General features: G+C 45.1%; 1 protein-coding gene across 2 annotated transcripts; it reads left to right on the top strand.

Moving 5' to 3' along the window:
* Window positions 1-269: 269 nt before the first annotated feature.
* ZBTB33 (zinc finger and BTB domain containing 33) lies at window positions 270-13,016 on the top strand. Of its 2 annotated transcripts, none has more exons than XM_088151733.1 (2): window positions 270-651; window positions 8,304-13,016. In XM_088151733.1, exons 1-2 carry the CDS (start codon window positions 609-611, stop codon window positions 10,328-10,330), a joined length of 2,070 nt encoding a protein of 689 aa, XP_088007859.1. In that variant the 5' UTR covers window positions 270-608; the 3' UTR covers window positions 10,331-13,016. The 2 variants fall into 2 exon arrangements, with proteins under 2 accessions (XP_088007859.1, XP_088007860.1); XM_088151734.1 differs by lacking the exon at window positions 270-651 and adding an exon at window positions 3,130-3,208.
* Window positions 13,017-13,491: the final 475 nt, after the last annotated feature.

Raw genomic sequence — 13,491 nt, 5'->3', positions numbered from 1 at the left:
TTAAGAAGTCACTTCTTTCCATAGAGGCAAACAAGGGTAGAGAGGCGCGCGACACTCACTTCCGGTGTTGCTTGAGCGCCGCTGCCTTCAACCCGCGTCACCAAAAGCGGCTCTTCTCTCAAATCTTTGCAGCGGGCTCCCATGTCTTAGATCGCGGGGCCCTGCTAATTCCAAGCGCTGTCACACAACGCCTTTGCGGGATACCTGGGTTGGTCAGCCTGGAGCGCGTATCTCTTTACAAAGGCATTTCTTCCGCAAGACCCTTTCCTTCCGGGTACAGCCCGCCCACTGGTCTGCCGCGCGCGGAAGTGCTGAAAAAGAAACGTCCGCCCGTTTCCCTTTCCCCATCCCCCGCTTCCGGTCCCGTGATCCACGCGCTGCAAGCCGAGCTCTAAGCCGAACCCCGCGTCCACCCTTCCCGCTGTTAAAAACAAAGACTTCCAGCCTCCTTGGCGGCCTCCCCAAGCCTCCGGCCGCGGGAGGAGGCCGCCCCGCCTCTTCCAGACGGTGCGCCGCTCTTTAGCGTCCGGCGCGCTCCTGGCGCGGCTCCCCGGAGTTCCGCAAGGCGGTTCCTTTGTGCTCGGATGGGCTGCCGCCCGTGAGAGACGATGGAGCCTGGCGCCATGACCGAGGCGGGCGGCAAGACTCCGGGTAAGAGCCGCCGTCCGCTGCCTTCCTCGGGGCCCCGGTGGGCGCTCGGGAGCCGGGAAGGGGAAGCCTCGCGGGGCAGAGATGCCGGCCCGGCCTTCCCTCGGGGCTGTCGCGGGCGGGCGGCGGAGGACGCGTGGCCGGGCCGGGCTTCCCCCGGGTTCCTGCTTCGGCGCCGCTTGGGCCGGCCCGGGCCCTTCGCTGCCGCCCAAGGGGCGAGCGGGCGCCCAGGCGACAGAGGCGCCGCCGGGCTGCTGTCACCGCCCCGCCGCCCTTCCAGAGCGGGTCCGCTGTCCCTCCGCGCCCGGCGAGCCGAGGTCGCCCGGGTCCTGCCCAGATGCGCGCGGGGCTGCTCTGCCCTCCGCCGGGAGACCGTGGGGAGCGGTGGGTCGGCCCTGCACGCTACCCCACCTGTGGGGCAGGTGCGAGGCCACCGTATTTTAAACCCCCCCCCCCCGGAGATTTAGGCCTGAGCCCCTTCACCTCGCTTGGAGACCCGCGGCGTGGATGACCCGCGGCCTTTCCCCTTTGCACCTTTCGTTGTGGGACCCAGCTGGAGCGACCGAGTGGGCGATGCTTGTAGGGAGCGCCTTCTTAAGGGCCCGTTTTTTCGTATAGGAAGAGTGCTGGCGGCTAACATAAAACAGTTCCTAGTGGATCGAAAGTTGCTGTCGTTCGGAGCCCACCACTTCATTTCTTTATTTCCCGATTTCTGTTTCTATTTACTTATTTCTGTGGCCGCCCATCTCACACGAAGGGACTCTGGGCAGCACACGATAAAACTGGCCATTTAAACGTTCTGTACAACCAGCTAAACTCAATGAACATAAATAAAGCAAGATCACCAGAAGGAAGATATTTCATATAATACAGCCTGTGCACAGACTGCCTATTACCAGAATTATTCTCTGGGCTGACAGGATCCACACAGGCTGGGCTTGTACAATATAGGGCTTGGCTGGTTTGTGGTTGAGAATCATGTTAGAACACAGTTTTTGGGGGGAAACACGTGGCGTATGCATTTTGCAGAGAGCATAATGTGTCAGAATTTCAGTGCTGAACTGAGACTGGAAGCTGAGAAAGTTAATCAGCCATACAAGCGTGACAGCCTTTGAAGTGGGTCTTTGAATACTGTACACAGGCTGATAAACTAGGTCACAGTAGGAGATGAAGGACTAATGATAAGAACTGTTAGTACTTCAACAAGAGTTGCTTCTGGAAGCCCCTTTTAAAGATTTGTTGGCTTGCTTTTGATATGCTAGACCTGAGCCTTAGCATATCAAAAACAAAGGATAACAAATTGCTTTAATGCACTTTCCCTTTTGCTGGCAGGAGTTAGACCCAACAACTGGATGTTGATCTGCCTGAAGAAATGTGTATGAGCATTTTAAGTGTAGGGTTCAGAGTGTCATGCAAACCTAGAATATTGGGTTAACTTAAATAACATACATTCTTATAATCTGTGAACGTGGATTCTAAAAAAAAGGGGGGAAAAGAATTAAAAAATTAACTTTCTCCAACTCATGAGGAAACAATTAGTAACTTAGTTTTTTTTTTTAAAAAAAAGGGGAAGTATAAAGTAAAATGTAATAGTGCACCTCTGGATTTGAAAGACCTCTGACAAAGTCTGTAAAGCGAGATTCATGAACACTGTTCATGCTGTAGAGTAATATATGCTGAGACATAAAGACAACAGACAGTAAAGATTTAATTAGTGCACACGAACAAGTCTTTTAAAATAATTGCAATGTTTTTATTATGGAATAGTTTTTAACGTTCGTTTCTTTTATGGTCCGTTTTTGCTGTACGCCGCCCAGAATCACATTCGTGAGATGGGCGGCTATATAAATGTGAGGAATGAATGAATGAATGAATGAATGAACGCGGCCTATGCAAGTTCACGCGTTTTGTTACTCTGCACATTCCTAGGAGCTGAACCCCTTTAAGCCTGATCTTAAAGGAAGTTGCCCCGATTATTCTGGAGCAGCGCTGTCGTGCAGCAAGGACCCCCAAGTCTGCAGAGTGACACCCGCTCCATCTCCCCGGATGCAGTGGGGGGGGGGGGGGAACTCGTGCGGGAGAGTTTTGCAGATTTGAAAGACCCGGGACCCTAGCCTGGAGCCTTCGCCCCGGCGCCCGGGCCCACGTGCCTGGGCGTTTGCACGTGGGCGCCTCTTGCACGGGACGCCTTCCAGCCGCGGCGCCCTTGGAGGAAAGGAGAAGCCTTGGAGCGGCTCGGATTCCAGCCCCGGAGCGCTCAGAGGCCGAAGGTTCCCGAAGCCTCTTTTCCGGAGCCGCCCGCCGGCGCCCGAGCGCGTTCGGCTCCCGTCTCCTCCTCCTCGGCTGCTGCCGGGCGCGGCCGAGCGGCGCTCGGGGGGAGCACGAGGGCCGCCGAGCGGCTCCGGGAAGAGTCGAGGGGCGGGGAGGCGTTGCGGTGGGGCGGCGAGAGCGCTCCCTGGCGGCCGAGCGGGCGGAGGGACGCGGGGCTGGGGCGTGCGGGAGCCGGCCGGAGCCGGAGCCGGAGCCGAAGCCGAAGCCGAAGACGCGCGGCGGAGCGGAGGTACGGCAGGCCGGTCTTTCCCCAGCAGCGTCGGCTCCGCGCCGGGGGCGGGGGCGGGCAGGCTTTGTGCGACCCGCGACCCGCGCCCCGCGCCCCAGGCAGGGCAGGTCCTCCAGCAGGTGCATTGTGACCACAGGACCCATCTTCCGAGCTAGGGCTGCTTAGCCTCTTGGGAGAAGCTCCTCTCTTCTTCTCCGCCTGGACTCCCATTCCCATCTTGCACAGCCCCTAGAATTAATAGAAGCAGGGAGGGAAGCTCCAGAAAATCTCTTTATTCTCATCCTCTCCCATCAACCCGCCCTGGACTCAGCTTCTTCCATTTTTTCCATATCCATTTTTCTAGCCACAGGAGAGGCACTTTCCTGAAAATCTCTCTGTCCCCAAAACTTACTTGGCTGGATTCTGACTCCCATGGTTCCCAGCATGGCTAGGGAGGGGTTGCGGGAGTGGTGAGCGCACTCATGGAGGAGTTCTGGAAAGCCTCTCCTGTTCCCCCCTCCCCAACTGATCAGCTTGACATCTTGGTGGATTGGGACTATAGTGGCCATCATCCCCAGCCAGTAGGGCCAGAGATTCTTTCAGGACTAGCTCAGGATGGAGAGAGGAGAAGAGTCGACATCTTAAGTCTGGGGAATGGATTCCTTGTCTACCCAACAGTGACTCATTGCCCTTGCTCTCTTGATTTCCCTCCAGTTGGGTGCTCTCTAGATAGGTGGGAGCCCCAACTCCCCTCATCCCCAGCCAGCGGGGCTGAGGGAGTTGTAATCCTAAGACATCTGGAGGTGCTTACTTGGCCAGATTAGATCCTGGCTCTGTTTGTGGTGATGGTGGTCCTGGTGAGACCTTGTAGACCAGCCTTTTAACTTGCAACTCTTCCAGTTCTTTTAGGTTACAATTCCTATCCTCTGCAGCCAGTGGTGGGAGTTGGATTGGAGAGGTGGTGGGCTGCCAGGTGGGGCAGCAGATTGATGGAGTCAGAGAGGAATCTGTGAACACAGCCTATGTAGGCTCAAGAGTTAGCATTCCTAGGATTTGTCCTTCCTTAAGCCTGACCTTAAAGGAATGTGTTCCTGATTACTCTGGAATACAGTTTAATGCTGTTCTGATTAGGAAAGGTCAGAAGTGCTTCAAGGACACTCCCCCCTCCCATTTAGCAGGTAAAAAACCTACACCCAGTCTCTCCCCGTTGTAGTCATCCTGATGAAGTCAATCCTTGATCATCCTTCTGATCAAGTCAAGACTTCATTATGACAGGACATCTCCACTGTCACTGCAGTGAATTAAGAGCCTCCAATTGTAATCTGTTTTATTTCTCATCTACGTGTGGTCACTCCCTCCCCAGATCTTTGTTTCTTCTTTTCATGCTGTCTCCTTCCTGCTGTTCCACCCTATCTCTATCTTACCAACTGGGGTGGTTTTTCCTTCCTTCTTTCTGTTGAATCCCCAGCCTTCTGGTCTTGCTTCCCTCCTTCCTTCCCCATTCATTTTTCTCAAAAATGCCACAACTGCATCTTCATTTTCCTGTTTCCAATTTGTATATCAGGAACTGCACTAAAAAGCAAAAAAATCCACACCTTTCTCTACCCTTTCTGTACTACTGAAGAGCATGGTGTCACCTAGCTTAAGGTGTCCTTACAGAACTCTTGTGATACTACAGTTTCAATATATAAAAACCAAAACTACCTGTAGGTTCCTATGCATCATTGATCTTTCTCCTCCCAGCCTTCAGTTTTGGAGCACAGTGGGAAAATGTGTGAATATGGCCATAAGATACCAATTTGATATCACATGATCAGTGGCCATAAGATACAGAGGTGTGTCAGAAGCAAGCCAAGATTTCGGAAGACTTTCTGCATTTCTCTTCTTCCAGCAGAAACTTGTTCCCGTTTGAGAAAATGTCTCTGTGATCATTCTCTGTGCTTGACAGCTAAAGTTGCTCTTCTTTGCTTACATGCTCTGATCAAGTGCTTTGATCTAAGAGTGGCGGATGAAACCTTTCCTGTAATGAAAATAAGCACTGGGGAAATATCTTTTTTTTTTTTTTAAAGAAATATGTGGCTGTGTTTCCCAACACGATTTACACAAGTGTTGGTTGCTTTTTGTAGGCTTGTTTAGGCATGACCAAACGATCTTTCTTGAAGCTGGCCATGTGAGGGGTGAGGAACGAATACAGTATGTGGGTGTGCAGCTTGCTTCTGGGGTGATAAAACCTGCTTTTTCAGGCCAGGACGGTTATATCAGACCTGGCCTGTGTTTTGGGCTGCTTCAGAGAGCACCAGGGGAAGCCATGAAAGCAGGGATGGCAGTTAGTGCATACTTCATAGTCTCCTTTGCAATGCATTAGGACTCGTAAAGCTTTTCACAGGGGCAGGGAATGACAAGCAGAAGTACTTAATGTGCAGAACTCAAGAAAAAGTAACACAGTGGCATGTAGGCATACACATACCCTTTCTCTCTTGTGGCAAAAGTCCCACAGCTTGGCTGATTCCAAGCTACCCACTTGAGCTTCTTGTCTAAGAAACAGATATTAGCATATAGTTTATAACAATTAAGAGCCAAGATCTTTTCTCTTGGAAGTGATCTCACCACTTGTAATGAAAGGTATCTGCAAGGAGGAGACTGGTATGGGAGATCAAGGCTATCAGGAGGGAGGGAGTGCATTCCAGAAAGGGGGACAAGGCAAGTGGGTTCTCAGTCCACAGCAAGACCGTGAGAAGAAGAGGTTTAGACTAGCCCCTCCCTAGAGTATCACGGGGTATATCCACTGGTTGCTGTGGTGTAGAGTTAGTCTGGCGAGATTCTGTCTAGAGGGTGTAAGCAAATAAAGGAACTATACTGGACTGAACTGTTTCATCGTTGTTCTTGGGCTGAGCCTGACACCACTGCTTGTTTTAAAGCCACTGGAACCAGGTTCTCTTCCTGGTCAACAGGACCTATAAGTCCTATATTTCTCATTTTATTGTTCATAGTGCGGTTTGTGTGATTTTGGCTTAGTGCATTGTGGAGAAACAAGCATTATGGTTTGTAAACCATGATGGGTCATTTAGCATGATGTATGAATCCAGCCATTTGCAATGCATTCAACAAACCAAAGCTTAGCATGATAAGCTCTTTTCTTTCTCTGCCATGATGGTTCCCTTCCTTAAAATCATATTTTCTCTGCCTGTGAGAATCCTCACAGGAGCAATCTCTTGAGATTATCAGGAACATTTCCCAACCATGTGGTCTCCAATCAATCTGAAGCAGAAACAGTAGGCATCAACTCCACATTAGCAGTTATTGGGGAATACAGTGGAGAAATAAATACAGATCTGCTTCCAGCTTCTGTTTTGAATGTATTCATCCATGGGTGTGTTTCATCATGCCTATATTGGCTGTCAAGGTATCTTACTAATCTTCAGGTTCTGCAAGTTGTATTTCTTATTTTACCAGCTCTCTCTTGCTCTCTGGGCTCCATCAGCAATCCCTACTTTTAATATGCTAAATAAATACCTTGCCTTTTTCTGCTAGAATGGCAATAAGCAACCAAGTTTCTTTATTAATTGCACAGTGAGTAAAATTACAATGGGAGCAGCATGCATCACGTAGGGGAATGTTTGAGTTTGTTTAAAGCAGAGATCAACACACCTTTACTGAAGCACAAATGGTTTTCTTGATCGGTACCGGAGGAGAAGGCAAGCCTAAAGAGGGGAGGGGCTACAGTTCCTCTTTATAGACATGCAAATATAATACAAATATACTTCTGATTCATGGATTGGGTTGCAACATATGCATGTTGATGTGTGAGGTGAGATAGGTGAGGAAATAGATCCAAATGCAGTAGTACCCTTGAGTTGAAACAGGGTTAAAGAAACCATATCTGAAGCCATTTTAATCCTTTAGCTGCTTCTGTAGAAATCTTGATTTCTCAGCACTTTTATTTCCCAGCTGCCTTAGTTAACAATCTTTGCAGTTAACACTTTTACTATCTTGTTACCACTTGCAGCATTCCTCACACCTGTGTGTTCCTAATACCTGATTATTGCTGAGCCTGGTGCTTTATTTCCCTGGAAGATGAAATGATTTAGGGGCTTTTTAGCTTGACCTGAAAAGCTGTACTTTGGTCATTGTAGAGCTACAATTACAGAAAATGGTGACTTCTTCTTTTACGCTATGTCTTAAAGAGGTAGCAATTTAGTGACCTGTTAACCTTATTTCTCCTTGGTATTCCCTTTGCTGCAAATAACAATTGTATTTTTTTAAATCTAATGTATGTTTCTAATTCAGAAGAATATGCATTTAGCATTAAGATGCTAAATGTCATAGTATCAATTTTACCTGCTGGATTTTTCCTGTCTTGATACTTAAGCTTGTAAACATCTATATCCCCCTGGATAATAGTTCAAGAAAACAAGGTTAAAATACTGTATGTAGATGATTTGCTTTTTTTAAAAAAGTATTTTTCCCTTCACTGAGATGCTAAACTGTTATAACATTGATTTTGCTTGTAAGACTTTATGTAGTCTCGAACATTTATAAATTAATCAGTGATACCAATATTCATTATTCATATATTTTTCAAATATGAATTTTGGATCAGTTAATATCTAGAACCAGCTGCATAAAAATGTTGCACCACTCTGATGCACTGTTGGAAAAAGTAGATAGCTATTCTTACAATCTTACTAGGTTTATTTTATTAATATTTTAGTATCACTATTGCCTGTCAGGCTAATACGAAAATAAGAGAGTCATTCAGTATTCACAGAATTTATCTTTGGGATTCTAGCTGTGGTTAAGAAACTTAACAGTTTTAATTAGCTTAGATCTTTTTGGTCATTGAGCTAGACCATCATGTGACTTGTTGGTGTCATCTTAGTATGTAATTTGAATCCAGCCAGTTGTAATTTATTCAGTAAACCAAGATTTAGTACATCATGGCTTAGTTGTAGTACATAAACCCATGGTGAGAGTTGTCTGCTAATTCCAAGCAAGATTATTCCGCATAAAATTAAGTTACATTTATTGACATTCCAGGTTCAAAGCTTTTATTGTAGTTCAAAATGAACTTTTCCGTAGTAGGAAGAAATTTGATTCCACTTCTTTCTTGTTCCAGGGATGGAGACCAGGAAGCTCATAACCGCCACAGACAACCAGTATTCTGGTATGCTGTTGAAGGCTTTGGATGAGCAGCGAGGTCTTGGACTTTTTTGTGATGTTACTGTTATTGTGGAGGACCGCAAATTTCGAGCCCACAGAAATGTCCTCTCGGCTTCAAGCACTTACTTTCACCAACTCTTCTCAGTTGCAGGACAAGTAGTTGAGCTGAACTTCATTAGGGGGGAAGTTTTTGCGGAAATACTCAACTACATCTATAGCTCAAAAATTGTCCGAGTGAGATCGGACTTGCTTGACGAATTAATTAAATCTGGGCAATTGCTCGGGGTCAAATTCCTTGCTGATCTGGGTGCTCCTCTGCAACAGGTGAAGAACATGTCTTCTGATGGCAACCCCAGCACTTCAGAGCTGCCCAACCTGGAGGCAAATGGCCCCAAAGGTCAGAAACCTCAAGCACTACCTGAGACTCAACACGTAAAACTTGGGAAGCCTATTATTACCGAATCCTTTTCTTTATATAGGGAGCAGTGTGATGCCACCAAGATCACCATTAGTGATTCTGATGAAGATGACGACGTCATCTTCTGCTCAGAGCTTGTGCCTCCGAAGGACCATTCTGTGGAGACCAAAGTCATAACCCAGATTCCGCCTTGCCCAAATCCCACTGGATCCTCTGAGCAAACCAGCTCTAATTCTCCGCCTCAGCCAGTGGCAATTGCAACTCCAAGGCTTGACTCATCTACGGTTCTGCCAAATCTGGCTGAAAACCAAAAGCCTGTTGACCCCCTCCCTCCCCCTGCTCCAAAAGCTGCAACTCCAAATGTTCTTGTGCTCAATTCATCACAGGTTGAGGCTGTACCAGATGTTGGTTCATCACATGAAATAGAGGTATTGCCGATACCCGAGGAGAGTCAGCAGCCATCTACCAATGATTCCTTAACTGACATGGAAACCAATGCCATTGATGAGGAAGAGGAGGAAGAGGAAGATGTGGAAGATGATGATGACATCCTTGGTTCATCCAGTCCAGGCTCAGCAAGCAGCAGTTCTTTGGTCCAACAGCCCACTACTCCAAAACCTACTGCTGCAGCCGACAGCACAGCAGCCCAGAAGAAGCAAGTAGTGAACTTCCCACCAGAACCAGCCTCCCAGCCCAACGAGTTCAAGATCCAAATCTCAGATGTTCTTTCCGGAAGCCTCAAGGACACTCCCGCAAGTGTTGCGCCAAAGCATATCACAGAAGGGCAGAAGACCATCACTTTAGACAAAGCTACCGAAATAGAAGGCTTGTCAACCGGTTGCAAAGTTTATGCAAATATTGGCGAAGATACCTATGACATTGTAATTCCGGTGAAGAATGAGGCTGATGGAGAAGTCCGGCTGGATGATGTCCCCCGAACTTCAGGCAACGATTCTGCCAACCGAAAGCGTTTGAAAGTAAAACATGACGATCACTATGAGCTCATCATGGATGGAAAAGTTTACTATATCTGCATTGTGTGTCGGAGATCCTACGTTTGCCTGACAAGTTTGCGGAGACACTTCAACGTTCATTCCTGGGAGAAAAAGTATCCCTGCCGCTACTGTGAGAAGGTTTTTCCCCTTGCTGAATACCGCACTAAACACGAAATCCATCACACCGGAGAGCGACGGTACCAATGCTTGGCGTGTGGTCAGTGTTTCATCAATTATCAGGTGATGGCAACCCACATTAGATCGGTTCACAGCCAGGATCCTTCGGGCGAGTCCAAGCTGTACCGTTTGCATCCGTGTAGGTCTTTGCAGATAAGAAATTATGCATATATTTCGGGTAGCTCCAACAATATCCCAATAGCGAATGACAATGCCCTTGTGTATTCTGGCAGTCCCACAAAAGATACCCCTCAGGAACCCGTACCAAACCCAACAGCGAAGCCAATGACCTGGGATGACATCTTTGTTCCGCAGGGAAATGAATCCCTCTTTAAACAAAACCCATCAGATGGGAGTACTGAATTTGAGTTCGTGATACCAGAATCTTACTGAACCTATTGTCGATAGAAATGTTTTGTTTCATTAAAAAAGGGAGAGGAGAAAAAGCATATTTCTTTTTAAATGGGCTGCTTGGAAGCATCTGTAGAACATCTCATATTATGGAACACGTCCATGTGCTTTTACCTTTAGCATACGGTAGTGTTTTAATATTAGAATATTTGTAATCTTTGAACTTGTGAATGAAGATTGGTCAGGAAAAAAACAATACTTGAATACAGGAAAAGACGTTTAGGAAGTTAGGTGTTCAGTGTTTATTAGTATGGATCAAAATCTGAAAAGTTATTGTTTGAAGACTTTCCCCATTAGATGTAGAATAACAGGAATATATTTCCTTCTTGAACCACTTACTATGGTTTTTTTTTCATGTTAGCACTTTAATGCTGAAAATGGTTCCATTGTGACTACAAAACAGCAACCTGGATAGATTTTCTTGTTGATGTGGGGGGATCTTTTTTTTTTTTTTTAAATAGAAATCAGTGCATTCCTGCAACTGAATGTTTTAAGGGTCCAAATCATGCTTTTTCTCAAGAAACCAAGCTTATGGCTAAAGAGGCAAAAGTGTTTCTTTTTTTTGCTTTGAAATAAGCATTGTAAAACGCTCCTAATGTAAGCTGGCCATCTTTAAGGAGAAGGGAGACCCTTTCTTGGAGGGAAACTTTACACTTGTTACATTTTTATTCGATGATTAAAATAGCTCAATGGCTGGACCATTGTGTTTCATCTTTTTGACTTGGTATGGTGGTCAGCCAGGATGTCCAGTAATATGGAAAGAAGACATTACATCAGGATCTTTTTCTGTGGAAAAGTAGGTTGACAGTTTGAAATGAAGTTACGGTTTTCCTGTCTTACTCCTGGGGGAGGGGGGGAACTATGAGAAATCTAATTTTGTAGATTTTGCCCTGAACAGCGCAGAAGCTTCTTACCAAAGCAGCCTTGCAAATGACGCTTTTGCTCTGTAACCGAGTTGACCGTTTTTAAAGAGAGCCTAGTTAGTTCATTTTTACAGCAGCCACATCAAAAAGGTTCTTTGGCATAGACGTGCTAGCCTCAGTTTCCTTTTTGCGGTAACACTTTCCTCCGCTGCAAATTGATAATATACTTTCAAGTGCTTGGGGATAGGCAGGGTCTCCGTTTGAGCAAGTCGCATCACTCGCTCAATTTGAGCAAGTCAACAATCATGTCGTCTGTGGTTTTATGTCAAAGAATGCCTTGCCTTTCTGTAAATTATAATATATGGGGGGGCCTTATAGAAGATTGAAAAGGATTGTGATGAATAGAGCTAGTTAGCAGTTGGTGGTTTGTCATGAAAATCTCCTATTCCCATCACCTTTTTCTTCTCCTTTTCCCAATTTCTTAAGTCTCTATTTTATATTCAAAGTAGTCATTCCTAGTCCTTAATTTTCCATCATTTCCTTTTTTTTTTTTTTTTAATGTTGTGTTTCTGGCCAGGAAGTGAAGTTTTGCTGTGGAGTAAAAAAAAAAAAAAAGTGGACACGTAACAAAATTATGAGGAAAGGGCATAGTTAATCATGTTTCTAATAATGGAAGAAAGTGAAGTGACTGTATGCATAGATATAAAAAACTGGTTTTTCTGTAGGGTGAGACTACAGTTGATTATGGGTAGGTTTTTTTTAAAAAAAAACAGAAATTGTATTTTAAAATTGGCACTGCATATTTAAATGAATGATTTGTGGGATTTAAAAAAAAAATTCCTCACTACTAATTGACCTTGTGTATGTTTGTCATGTTCAGGAGACCCAAGTGTCCATCGCGTTTTATGAATTAAGAGAAGCTCTCTTCATTTAGCTGCCTGTTACAAAAAATCATTTAGTCCGAACGTGCTAACCCAGGAAAGTCCTGGTCATCAGTAGTTAAATCAGTGCCTGTTGAAAGTCTCTCTTTTTTTTTTTGCAAACCGGACGACAAGGACTCAGAGCTGTGTGTCTTCCTAGAAAAGCTCTATTTGCCTGTTCTCAGGTACTTAGCTTGTCCTAGGAAAAAAGTTTCAATTTCCAAAGTTAAGGGTTCTGATCAAGTGTGATTCTGTCTTTAAAGTTCTTGGCGTCTGGTATTTATGGTGTTGGAAACATGCTGGATCCTTTTTGAACGACACCATGTTGTTTTTGTCTTAAGCACCTGGCTCTTACTGCCTTAGGAAATAACCTTTCCTTTTCTGTTGCACTGTTTTCCATTCTGTAAAGATCAGGATATTGGCTCTGGAAAGAACGTATCTAAATTATATTACTAAATTGGAAAGAGTACCCTCACCCCTCCAAAAAACCCCCCACATTTGTACAAAAGAGGTTAATATGAAGTAGAGCCCCGAACCGACACGGTAATAGCAGGTTGAGATCATTCCAAGGATGTTTTTCTTGGAAGTAACTACACTTGATTTCAGTTGAACGTGTTCCACTTGGGTTTGGATACATTGATTTTATGAATTTCCCATACTGAAGGGGCACACCTCTGCAAGGATCATGTTTTTATTTTTATTTTTTTTAACGTTTCCCCCATTTAAAAACTTGCATACAGTATAACGGGATGAAAAATTCAGCATCGTCACATTTGCTGGAATAGTGCAGAGAAGATAATCTTCTCATCTGGGAGCATTCAGACATGCGAGGCTGTGCCTGCCTGAAGTTTGTATAATCCAGGATTTTATCACTTTTTTTTTTTTTACTGGTGCAGATAATTTTTAGTTATAAATTCATGTGTTGGGGGAAGGGGAGAGAGAGCTTAAATCTTCCTCAAGGGTTGATTTGCGCAAAATGTGTTTGTGCATTCCTGTATATGATTATAATAGTAAGAAGAAAATCAATACTTTGCTTATTTATTTCCTATTAAAGCATATCACTTATTATTATAAAAAAAAAGATGCAAAAAGGGGCAGTGGTTTATTTCACAAATGGTTTTTACAGAGCGGTATTTTTTTTTTAATTTTATCAATACAGTACTGTAATGTATATAGTTGTACAGCCTTTTCCTTAACATACCTTTTGGGAATTTGTGTTTGGCTTTTCATTAACCAATACTTGACCTTTAGTTCTTAGAGCTTTGTATGGCAAAAAAATAAACACTTTTAATTCTGCTGAGGTGTAAACATTTCATTTTTTTTACAATAAATGCCTCCTGTAATTTGGAACCAATCTGTT

The sequence above is a fragment of the Python bivittatus genome, unplaced genomic scaffold (assembly GCF_059951505.1).
Source record: "Python bivittatus isolate LINGU-HERP-01145 unplaced genomic scaffold, Pbiv_v1 ctg000670_np1212, whole genome shotgun sequence".
In the NCBI taxonomy this organism is placed as follows: domain Eukaryota; kingdom Metazoa; phylum Chordata; class Lepidosauria; order Squamata; family Pythonidae; genus Python; species Python bivittatus.
The sequence above is the reverse complement of the archived record's forward strand: the minus strand, read 5'-3'. Positions and strand labels throughout refer to the sequence as shown.